Source organism: Oncorhynchus gorbuscha, linkage group LG06 (genome assembly GCF_021184085.1).
Source record: "Oncorhynchus gorbuscha isolate QuinsamMale2020 ecotype Even-year linkage group LG06, OgorEven_v1.0, whole genome shotgun sequence".
Classification (NCBI taxonomy): domain Eukaryota; kingdom Metazoa; phylum Chordata; class Actinopteri; order Salmoniformes; family Salmonidae; genus Oncorhynchus; species Oncorhynchus gorbuscha.
In genome coordinates, this window is record NC_060178.1 from 98985826 (window position 1) to 98999496 (window position 13671).

The 13671-nt window shown below is 41.2% G+C and overlaps 1 protein-coding gene across 6 annotated transcripts in view; it reads right to left on the reverse strand.

The window, feature by feature from the left end:
* LOC124038605 (rho GTPase-activating protein 27-like) overlaps nucleotides 1–13671 on the reverse strand; it is a 51332-nt gene that overhangs the window by 12602 nt on the left and 25059 nt on the right. For 2 of the 6 annotated variants that reach the window (XM_046354663.1, XM_046354662.1), the window contains one exon: nucleotides 1286–1440. The exons of 2 other annotated variants lie outside the window; for them this stretch is intronic. In XM_046354663.1, the coding sequence (XP_046210619.1) occupies nucleotides 1286–1324 (39 nt within the window). In that variant the 5' untranslated portion in view covers nucleotides 1325–1440. Of the gene's footprint in view, nucleotides 1–1285; nucleotides 1441–7498; nucleotides 7661–13671 lie in introns of those variants that run through there. 2 more of the 6 variants (XM_046354659.1, XM_046354660.1) reach the window with 2 other exon arrangements.

The window sequence follows — 13671 nt, forward strand, 5'->3', positions numbered from 1 at the left end:
AGATCATCAAAATGTTATACAGCTGCACCATCGAGAGCATCCTGACTGGTTGCATCACCTGTTGGTACGGCAAGTGCTCGGCATCCGACAGCTTCTAATCCCAAACCATTACACTGCTAAATAGTTAATCAAATGACTACCCAGACTATTTGCATTGTTCCCATGTTATACATTGCTGCTACTGATTTTTTATTATTTATGAGTCATCACTTCACCCCTACCTACATGTACATATTACCTCGACTAACATGTACCCCTGCACATTGACTCGGTACCGGTACCCCCTGTACATAGCCTCGTTATTGTTCTTTTATTGTGTTGCTTTTTTTTCTTATTTTAGCTTATTTATTTTTTTAGCAAATATTTTCTTTAATTAAAAAAAATCCTTTATTGTTGGTTAAGGGCTTGTAAGCATTTCATGTTGTATTCAGCACATGTGACAAATAAAATGTGATTTGATTGATTACCCAGTTACCTACAGACACTGAAACTGCATTGCCAAAACTGGAGGTGCAACAGGGATGTACAACGTTCACCACTCAACAAACTGAAACCGTACTGCTTCACAATACTGCCGAGGCATTCATATGTGACATTGTCTTCCATTTAGGTGGGCTTTTCCAGTGAAAAGAAAGATTCATGACAGCTGTCCACAAAGAAAGAATAATAAAGAAATAATAAGAAATAAGCAGGGTTGGGTAGGTTATTTTCCAAAGTAATCCGTTACAGTTAACAGTTACTTGTCCAAAATTGTAAATCAGTATATGTAACTTTTGGATTACCCAAACTAAATAAGGTAATCTTATTACTTTTCCCTTAAATGGCATTAGAAGAAGACAAAAAATATCCATCAAAAGCATTTTGTGTGCCATCATAGAGGTCTCTGACTTCTGGTCGACTCTCTCAGGTGGACCGTTAAAGAGACCCCGTCCAGCTCAACACCGTTCCCCACCTTGGACTGGCCTGACACTACAGGGGCCTTGGTTGGTCAAATGATAATGGAGAAATGCATGTTCACAGAGGAGAAATCTTTCACATCTACATGAGGAAAATACTGATCTAAACCGGCCAAGATGAACCTCTCTTTAAGTCATGCACACATGTTGCTGAGGACATGAAGAAGGGGAGAAGCTCACTGTGGCCTTGTGTTCCAATGGGAATGAAGACGAGTAATAATAACAGAATGCGGTCTTTGCGAGAGGCAAATTTAGATCAATCTATTCACATGAATAATATAATAATAATATATGCCATTTAGCAGACGCATTTATCCAAAGCGACTTACAGTCATGTGTGCATACATTCTTGAGATCTTCCATTTCATACTCGCTATGGGTGTTTTCTAATCTTGATCTCTACCTCAGGCAGGTTCCACTGGGATCTGGAGCCATCTCTAAGGTAGTAGTACGTCAGTCCTCTGTCATCCAACGATTTGATCCACTGTTACCACACACACAATGACAAAGACTTCCGGTTAAATATTGACTTTACTGAACCCTTCTGGAGAAAACGTAGTGCATATTACGTAGTGCATACACTTACAATATCTTCTAGTCTAATAGCATAATGGTGCATTTAGCCGTGATATTCCTTCAAGCTGAGTGACACGGTTTACCCCTAGACTGCATTCATGGACAGCTCTCACTTGAAAAGTACATTTTTTATCTCAAATGAGACGAACCAGAATAAATAACATCTAAATAAAGGGCCAATAAGACTAACCAGAATAAATACCATCTAAATAAAGGGTCAATAAGACTAACCAGAATAAATAACATCTAAATAAAGGGTCAATAAGACTAACCAGAATAAATAACATCTAAATAAAGGGTCAATAAGACTAACCAGAATAAATAACATCTAAATAAAGGGTCAATAAGACTAACCAGAATAAATACCATCTAAATAAAGGGCCAATAAGACTAACCAGAATAAATAACATCTAAATAAGGTAATCTTATTACTTTTCCCTTAAATGGCATTAGAAGAAGACAAAAAATATCCATCAAAAGCATTTTGTGTGCCATCATAGAGGTCTCTGACTTCTGGTCGACTCTCTCAGGTGACATCTCACATTTTAACTTGCGCCTTGGTTTGATGCTGATTTCAATGTCATTGAGAAAACAGAAAGGTATCAATGTATTTCTCAAACATCCTTTCTGAATTGAACTGTAATCCAATAAATAATAATGTAGTTTTTCAAAAGAATCTAATCTGATTACAGTAGTTTGTTTTTTGTTGTAATCAGATGACATGTAATCAGTTACTCCCCAACCCTGTACGCAAGGCCAATATTCAGGTTTCATGCAACAGTTTCACAATGGTTACTGACACAATGGTTACTAATTGAAGCCAGTCAAAAAACTATGTCAAGAATGCTTACATGACTCAAACAGCTGACTGAATATAACTTCAAATACCTTTCTGGAACCCACAGCTATAGAAAGTTCCAGTATTTTACCGTATGAAGCACAAAACGCAATTCAGAGTATGTAAATATAGGCCTTGTCAAAGCCAATACACATGGTAAGGATTGTCGAGTTAACCTTGTTAGCATAAATGTTAGTCTTGTTGTCATTGCTGCAGCTGCCTAAAGTAATTGCTCCTTTGGGATAAATAAAGTTGTTTTAATTTAATAAATGAGAGAAGTAAATGAGTGTCCATCCTTCCAGTAAACATTGGCACACTCACTCTCTGATACCACATTGCCAGAGTCTCACCTGGAGTCTCGCCTGTTCCAGAGGTCAGAGTCTCACCTGTTCCAGAGGTCAGAGTCTCACCTGGAGTCTCATCTATTCCAGAGGCTCACCTGGAGCCTCATCTGTACCAGAGGCCAGAGGCTCAACTGGAGTCTCACCTGTTCCAGAGGTCAGAGTCTCACCTGTTCCAGAGGTCAGAGTCTCACCTGGAGTCTTACCTGTTCCAGAGGTCAGAGTCTCACCTGTTCCAGAGGTCAGAGTCTCACCTGGAGTCTCATCTATTCCAGAGGCTCACCTGGAGCCTCATCTGTACCAGAGGCCAGAGGCTCAACTGGAGTCTCACCTGTTCCAGAGGTCAGTCTCACCTGTTCCAGAGGCTAGAGTCTCACCTGTTCTAGAGGCCAGAGCCTCACCTGTAGTCTCACCTGTTCCAGAGGCCAGAGCCTCACCTGTTCCAGAGGGCAGGCTCACCTTGGCAAGAGGCTCACCTGGAGTCTCACCTGTTCCAGAGGCCAGATCTTCACCTGGAGGCTCACCTGTTCCAGAGGCCAGAACCTCACATGTTCCAGAGGCCAGAGAATCAACTGGGCCAGAGTCTCACCTGGAGTCTTGTCTATTCCAGAGGCCAGAGCCTCACCTGGAGGCTCACCTGTTCTAGAGGTCAGAGCGTCACCTGGAGGCTCACCTGTTCCAGAGGCTAGAGTCTCACCAGGAGTCTCACCTGTTTCAGAGGCCAGAGTCTCACCTGTTCCAGAGGTCAGCGTCTCACCTGTTCCAGAGGCCAGAGTCTCACCTGTTCCAGAGGCCAGAGTCTCACCTGGATGCTCACCTGTTTCAGAGGTCAGAGTCTCACCTGGATTCTCACCTGTTCCAGAGGCCAGAGCCTCACCTGGACTCTCACCTGTTCCAGAGGCCAGAGCCTCACCTGGAGTCTCACCTGTTCCAGAGGCCAGAGTCTCACCTGGAGTGTCACCTGTTTCAGAGGTCAGAGTCTCACCTGGAGTCTCACCTGTTCCAGAAGCCAGAGCCTCACCTGGAGTCTCACCTGTTCCAGAGGCCAGAGCCTCACCTGGAGACTCACCTGTTCCAGAAGCCAGAGCCTCACCTGGAGACTCACCTGTTCCAGAGGCCAAAGGCTCACCTGTTCCAGAGGCCAGAGTCTCACCTGTTCCAGAGGCCAGAGTCACACCTGGATGCTCACCTGTTTCAGAGGCCTGGATGCTCACCTGTTTCAGAGGCCAGAGTCTCACCTGTTCCAGAGGTCAGAGTCTCACCTGTTCCAGAGGCCAGAGTCTCACCTGGATGCTCACCTGTTTCAGAGGCCAGAGTCTCACCTGTGCCAGAGGTCAGAGTCTCACCTGTTCCAGAGGCCAGAGGCTCAACTGGGCCAGAGGCTCACCTGGAGTCTCATCTCTTCCAGAGGCCAGAGCCTCACCTGGAGTCTCACCTGTTCCAGAGGCCAGAGTCTCACCTGGAGTGTCACCTGTTCCAGAGGTCAGAGTCTCACCTGGAGTGTCACCTGTTCGAGGCCAGAGTCTCACCTGGAGTCTCATCTGTTCCAGAAGCCAGAGTCTCACCTGGAGTCTCATTTGTTCCAGAGGCCAGAGTCTCACCTGTTCCAGAGGCCAGAGTCTCACCTGGATTCTCATCTGTTCTAGAGGCCAGAGTCTCTTCTCCTGTATCCCATGAGAGGTCTCTGCCTGACTTTATGACTCCTGGGGGGTCCCCCTGGGAACACTGCTGCCTATGATATCCTCATCATGGCATTGTGAGAGTGCTCTCCCTCCATCTCCCCCTCCCTCCCTCAAATTCAAAGGGATTTATTGGCATGGGAAATGTGTTTACATTGCCAAAGCAAATGGAATAGGCAAGAAACAAGGGAAATAAACTAAATGAACAGTAAATACTACACACTAAAAGAAGAGACATTTCAAATGTTATATTATTGGCAATGTAAAATGTTATAACAATGTGCAAATAGTTTTACGTATGAAAGGGAAGATAAATATAGGTTGTATTTTCAATGTTGTTTGTGCTCCACTGGTTGCCCTTGTTGCAACAGATCACAAATATTGCTGCTGTGGTGGCACACTGTGGTATTTCACCTATTAGATATGGGAGTTTATCAAAATGGGGTGTGTGATCTGTGTAATCTGAGAGAAATACAGTGCATGCACTTGGAAAGTATTCAGACCCCTTGACTTTTTCTACATTTTGTTACAGCCTTATTCTAAAATGGATTAAATTAATTTTGTTCCACGTCCATCTACACACAATACCCCATAATGACAAAGCAAAAACAAGTTTTAGAAATCTTTGCAAATGTATTAAAAATTAAAAACAGAAATACCTTATTTACTTAAGTATTCAGACCCTTTGCTATGAAATTGAGCTCAGATGCAGCCTGTTTCCGTTGATCATCCTGTGGTAAATTCTATTGATTGGACATGATTCGGAAAGGCACACACCTGTGAAGATGGGAGAACCTTCCAGAAGCACAACCATCTCTGCAGCACTCCACCAATCAGGCCTTTGTGGTAGTGGTGTCAGACAGAAGCCACTCCATAGTTAAAGGCACACGACAGCCCATTTGGAGTTTGCCAAAAAGGCACCTAAATAACTCTCAGACCATGAGAAACCAGATTCCCTGGTGTGATGAAACCAAGATTGAACTCTTTGGCCTAAATGCCAAGTGTCACATCTGGAGGAAACCTGGCAGCATCCCTACGGTGAAGCATGGTGGTGGCAACATCATGCTCTGGGGATGTTTTTCAGCGGCAGGAACTGGGAGACAAGACAGGTTTGAGGGAAAGATGAACAGAGCAAAGTACAGAGAGATCCTTGATGAAAACCTGTCCAGAGCACTCAGGACCTCAGATTGGGGCGAAGGTTCACCTTCCAACAGGACAACGGCCCAAAGCACACAGCCAAGATAACACAGGAGTGGCTTCGGGAAAAGTCTCTGAATGTCCTTGAGTGGCCCATCCAGAACCCGGACTTGAACCCAATCGAACATCTCTGGAGAGACCTGAAAATAGCTGTGCAGCGACGCTCCCCATCCAACCTGACAGAGCTTCAGAGGATCTGCAGAGAAGAATGGGAGAAACTCCACAAATACAAGTGTGCCAAGCGTGTAGCGTCATACCCAAGAAGACTCGGGGCTGTAATAGCTGCCAAAGGTACTTCAACAAAGTACTGAGTGAAGTGTCTGAGAACTTATGTAAATGTTTTTTGTTTTTGTTTTTTACCTGTTTTTGCTTTGTCATTATGGGGTATTGCGTGTTGATTGATGACTATTGAATTCATTTTAGAATAAGGCTGTAATGTAACAAAATGTGGAAAAAGTCAAGGGGTCTGAATACTTTCCGAAAGCACTGTTTTTTTATTTTACCTTTATTTAACTAGGCAAGTCAGTTAAGAACAAATTCTTATTTTCAATGACGGCCTAGGAACAGTGGGTTAACTGCCTGTTCAGGGGCAGAACGACAGATTTGTACCTTGTCAGCTCGGGGGTTTGAACTTGCAACCTTCCGGTTACTAGTCCAACGCTCTAAACACAAGGCTACCCTGCTGCCCCTGTATGCGTCTCTAATATGGTCATACAGCTGGCAGGAGGTTAGGAGGTGCAGCTCAGTTTTCACCTCATTTTGTGAGCAGTGTGCACATAGCCTGTTTTCTCTTGAGAGCCAGGTCTGCCTACGGCGGCCAGTCTCAAGAGCAATGGCCATGCTCACAGAGTCTGTACATAGTCAAAGCGGTCAGGTATTCTGCCACTGTGTACTCTGTTTAGGGCCAAATAGCATTCAATAGTTTTTTTGTTAAATATTCTCCCTGCTCAACCAACCACTGGATTAAGGAATGGTGACAGGTCGGAAACCTATTTAGGTCAATGGTCGGAAGGCAGATATGTATAGTAATGGGTATATTTGACCATTTCATGTTTTGTGGTGATCAGATATGGACTCGGTGCACCATAGAGTTAAAAAAAATATGTATTTATTTATTTAACCTTTATTTAACTAGGCAAGTCAGTTAAGAACAAATCCCCTATGGGACTCGCAATCACGGACGGATGTGCTACAGCCTGGATTCGAACCGGGGACTGTAGTGACACCTCTTGCACTGAGATGCAGTGTCTTAGACCTCTCCACCACTCGGGAGCTCAATAGCATCATTATTGATCTCATTATCACCACAAGGTAATCAATACACATGACTAGACAGACAAGAGAGTTGAAATGAGAGAGCTGCATCATTGATCTCTCTGATTGTGGAATGCCCCCTCACCTGCCCACTGGAAAGAGATATCTAACCACAATAAGCACACACTAACCAGATGTTTGTGAGATAAAATGTCAGTGTCACCAATAAAAATAAACTACAGGCTTAACCCCCATTGCACCAACACCCACAGTAAGCAGCCCACAGTAAATGCAATACCTATATGTGAGAAACTATGGTTTTGTGTTGGCAAATGTGTCAACTACCAACTAGCAAAAGTCTAACCTCAAGTCTACATCAAGAGTGCTTAACGGAGCTATGTGCTAAACATGTTGAAGCAGGCATGGCTTGTGTTATTGAGCATGCTCTCTGTACAGTAGGATGAGACTAAGTAGAATAAACAGGAAGTAGGAAGGTGATAACAAGGTAGACGTAAATACTGTTAATATTGTACATACTGAACAAACCCAACCCACTCTGATCTCTATTCTGGACAGCCTAATTTAGCCATAGTTTTACTGAGGCTGTACTGTTGTATCTAGATATACAGCATAGTGTACAGTTAGTTCTGGACCTACCTGAGCTGGTATTGGGAGAGCCAAGGTCCCCCGGACCCGGTACCCATGCTGGGGCTTTGCATAAAGATCCACCATGTTTAAGTAATCCCAATAAATAGAGCCATATAATCCTACAGCTGAATAGAGCACAGCTACGCTAGCTATCACAGGACTGAACTGACACGAGCTGAGGCAGGCGGGCAGGCACACACCCTAACACACACATCCTCTCAGACCAGCTGTGTCTGCTGGTGACCAATGACAGTTAGAGATTCCTTGAAAAAAAAGAACAGCCTTTTCTGTTACAATGACAGGGGGAGGGGGTTCAGAGAGAGAGAGAGAAAGCTAAGATAGTGAAAAAAAACTTGGTTTATCTTCATTCTGAAATAAGAAGGAACTTTACCTCATCCACTGTCCTCACAGCTCATGTGTTCACTGCTACAACTCAGGTTTGGATTACATCTTCCCTTTGAACATCACGTCTGTAATCACCCTGAAAGTAACTACAACAATACTACTAAAGTATAGTTTTAAAATCAATGACAACAAATCTGAAATGTACACAGCAAAACACAATTGTGCACTGGGGAGAGGTGAAATGTACACATTTCAGGGGAAAACATATCTGTAAAAGTACACAAGGATGAACCCAGATTATCTGAAGTTCTGCAGAGTTGGTGAGAGCTTGACTTGACACAGGAAACGGTAGGGAAGGGACGGGATCTGACTGTTATATCTGCTGACTGTCTGATGCCTTTGAACCACCCCAACCAATAGTGTCATAATAACACCCCAACCAATAGTGTCATAATAACACCCCAACCAATAGTGTCATAATAACACCCCAACCAATAGTGTCATAATAACACCCCAACCAATAGTGTCATAATAACACCCCAACCAATAGTGTCATAACACCCCAACCAATAGTGTCATAACACCCCAACCAATAGTGTCATAATAACACCCCAACCAATAGTGTCATAATAACACCCCAACCAATAGTGTCATAATAACACCCCAACCAATAGTGTCATAATAACACCCCAACCAATAGTGTCATAATAACACCCCAACCAATAGTGTCATAATAACACCCCAACCAATAGTGTCATAACACCCCAACCAATAGTGTCATAATAACACACCAACCAAGTATCATAATAACACACCAACCAAGTGTCATAATAACACACCAACCAAGTGTCATAATAACACACCAACCAATAGTGTCATAATAACACACCAACCAATAGTATCATAATAACACACCAACCAAGTGTCATAATAACACACCAACCAATAGTATCATAATAACACTCCAACCAAGTGTCATAATAACACACCAACCAATAGTATCATAACACACCAACCAATAGTATCATAATAACACATCAACCAAGTGTCATAATAACACCCCAACAAATAGTGTCATAACACACCAACCAATAGTATCATAATAACACACCAACCAATAGTATCATAATAACACCCCAACCAATAGTGTCATAATAACACACCAACCAATAGTATCATAATAACACATCAACCAATAGTATCATAATAACACATCAACCAATAGTGTCATAATAACACCCCAACAAATAGTGTCATAACACACCAACCAATAGTGTCATAATAACACACCAACCAATAGCATCATAATAACACACCCACCAAGTGTCATAATAACACACCAACCAAGTGTCATAATAACACACCAACCAAGTGTCATAATAACACACCAACCAAGTGTCATAATAACACACCAACCAATAGTATCATAATAACACACCAACCAATAGTATCATAATAACACTCCAACCAAGTGTCATAATACCACACGAACCAATAGTATCATAACACACCAACAAATAGTATCATAACACACCAACCAATAGTATAATAATAACACATCAACCAATAGTGTCATAATAACACCACAACAAATAGTGTCATAACACACCAACCAATAGTGTCATAATAACACACCAACCAATAGCATCATAATAACATACCAACCAAGTGTCATAATAACCAAGTGTCATAATAACCAACCAAGTGTCATAATAACACACCAACCAAGTGTCATAATAACACCACAACAAATAGTGTCATAACACACCAACCAATAGTGTCATAATAACACACCAACCAATAGCATCATAATAACACACCAACCAAGTGTCATAATAACACACCAACCAAGTGTCATAATAACACACCAACCAAGTGTCATAATAACACACCAACCAATAGCATCATAATAACACATCAACCAATAGTGTCATAATAACACCCCAACAAATAGTGTCATAACACACCAACCAATAGTATCATAATAACACATCAACCAATAGTGTCATAATAACACCCCAACAAATAGTGTCATAACACACCAACCAATAGTGTCATAATAACACACCAACCAATAGCATCATAATAACATACCAACCAAGTGTCATAATAACACACCAACCAAGTGTCATAATAACACACCAACCAATAGTATCATAATAACACATCAACCAATAGTGTCATAATAACACCCCAACCAATAGTGTCATAATAACACCTCAACCAATAGTGTCATAATAACACCCCAACCAATAGTGTCATAATAACACCCCAACCAAGTGTCATAATAACACACCAACCAATAGTATCATAATAACACCCCAACCAAGTGTCATAATAACACACCAACCAATAGTATCATAATAACACACCAACCAATAGTATCATAATAACACACCAACCAAGTGTCATAATAACACACCAACTAATAGTATCATAATAACACACCAACCAAGTGTCATAATAACACACAAACCAATAGTATCATAACACACCAACCAATAGTATCATAACACACCAACCAATAGTATCATAACACACCAACCAATAGTATCATAATAACACATCAACCAATAGTATCATAATAACACACCAACCAATAGTATCATAATAACACACCAACCAAGTGTCATAATAACACACCAACCAAGTGTCATAATAACACACCAACCAAGTGTCATAATAACACACCAACCAATAGTATCATAATAACACACCAACCAATAGTATCATAATAACACACCAACCAAGTCATAATAACACACCAACCAATAGTATCATAATAACACACCAACCAAGTGTCATAATAACACACCAACCAAGTGTCATAATAACACACCAACCAATAGTATCATAATAACACACCAACCAATAGTATCATAATAACACCCCAACCAAGTGTCATAATAACACACCAACCAATAGTATCATAATAACACCCCAACCAATAGTGTCATAATAACACACCAACCAATAGTATCATAATAACACACCAACCAATAGTATCATAATAACACACCAACCAAGTGTCATAATAACACACCAACCAATAGTGTCATAATAACACACCAACCAATAGTGTCATAATAACACACCAACCAATAGTATCATAACACACCAACCAATAGTATCATAATAACACATCAACCAATAGTGTCATAATAACACCCCAACAAAGTGTCATAATAACACCCCAACCAATAGTGTCATAACACACCAACCAATAGTATCATAATAACACACCAACCAATAGTATCATAATAACACATCAACCAATAGTGTCATAATAACCCCAACAAATAGTGTCATAACACACCAACCAATAGTGTCATAATAACACACCAACCAATAGCATCATAATAACATACCAACCAATAGCATCATAATAACACACCAACCAAGTGTCATAATAACACACCAACCAATAGTATCATAATAACACATCAACCAATAGCATCATAATAACACATCAACCAATAGTGTCATAATAACACCCCAACAAATAGTGTCATAATAACACCCCAACCAAGTGTCATAATAACACACCAACCAATAGTATCATAATAACACACCAACCAATAGTATCATAATAACACACCAACCAAGTGTCATAATAACACACCAACCAATAGTATCATAATAACACACAAACCAATAGTATAATAACACACCAACCAATAGTATCATAACACACCAACCAATAGTATCATAATAACACATCAACCAATAGTGTCATAATAACACATCAACCAAAGTGTCATAATAACACACCAACCAATAGTGTCATAATAACACACCAACCAATAGTATCATAATAACACACCAACCAATAGTATCATAATAACACACCAACCAATAGTGTCATAATAACACCAACAAATAGTATCATAATAACACACCAACCAATAGTATCATAATAACACACCAACCAAGTCATAATAACATACCAACCAATAGTATCATAATAACACACCAACCAAGTGTCATAATAACACACCAACCAAGTGTCATAATAACACCAACCAATAGCATCATAATAACACATCAACCAATAGTCATAATAACACCCCAACAAATAGTGTCATAATAACACACCAACCAATAGTATCATAATAACATCAACCAATAGTGTCATAATAACACCCCAACAAATAGTGTCATAATAACACACCAACCAATAGTGTCATAATAACACACCAACCAATAGTGTCATAATAACATACCAACCAATAGTGTCATAATAACACACCAACCAATAGCATCATAATAACACCAACCAATAGTATCATAATAACACAATATCAACCAATAATGTCATAATAACACCCCAACAAATAGTGTCACAACACACCAACCAATAGTATCATAATAACACATCAACCAATAGTATCATAATAACACATCAACCAATAGTGTCATAATAACACCCCAACAAATAGTGTCATAATAACACCCCAACCAATAGTGTCATAATAACACCCCAACCAATAGCATCATAATAACACCCCAACCAAGTGTCATAATAACACCAACCAATGGTATCATAATAACACACCAACCAAGTATCATAATAACACCCCAACCAAGTGTCATAATAACACCCCAACCAAGTGTCATAATAACACATCATGCAGGTGAAAGAGGACCCCAACAAAAGCGACTTAACAGAAACAGAGTTTATTTAAGTCCAAACAATAGTATCATAATAACAGAAATCCTCTAGTCTGTAAGAGGGGAATAACTGGAGAATAACACACAGACTGCAGGTAGCATAATAACACAGGCCGTAGTAGACAGAGACACCAATGCTCACATAACACATCTGATGAAGGTCAAAAACACACCAGGACAAGGGCATCATAATAACAATCACAGCAAAAACACGACAAACAGTGTCATAACACACCACAGCATGGTGAATAATAAACAAGGAACCAATAGGGACAGGAACGGAACACAAAGGAATAAATAGGGACTCTAATCAGGGGAAAGGATCGGGAACAGGTGTGGGAAGACTAAATGATGATTAGGGGAATAGGAACAGCTGGGAGCAGGTAATAATAACACATCAAAACCAATAGTCAACGGAACGATAGAGAGAAGACAGAGCGAGAGAGTGAGAGGGGAGGGGGAGAGAGAGGGATAGAAAGAGGGAAAGAACCCAATAAGACCAGCAGAGGGAAACGAACAGAATGGGGAGCACAGGGACAAGACATGATAATAAATGACAAACAATGACAGTAACCCCCCACTCACCAGCGCCTCCTGGCGCACACGAGGAGGAATCCTGGCGGCAACGGAGGAAATCATCGATGAGTAACGGTCCAGCACGCCCCGAGACGGAACCCAACTCCCTCCTCAGGACCATAATAACCCTCCCAATCCAAGTATTGGTGACCCCGTCCCCGAGAACGCATGTCCATGATCTTATGTACCTTGTAAATAGGTGCACCAACAAGGACGGGAGGGGGAGGGAAGACCAACGGGGGTGTCGAATAAAGGGCTTAACACAGGAGACATGGAAGACAGGATGGACACCAACCAAGATGTCGCGGAAGAACACCAACAGTGTCAGGATTAACACACCTGGGAGACACTGGGAGTACATAATAACACACCAATGAAGTATCATAGTCAACACACCAAAGTGTCATAAGAGGAAGGTTGCGAGTGGAAAGCCACACCTCTGGCCGCACAATACCTTGGACTCTTAATCCTGCGTTTATTGGCGGCTCTCAACAGTCTTCCCCGCAGACAAAGGCAGACCGGTAGTGTAGCATAAGGCGATGTGAGACCATGGTCGAGAAGGAATGGGGACCAAAGGTCATAAGACGACC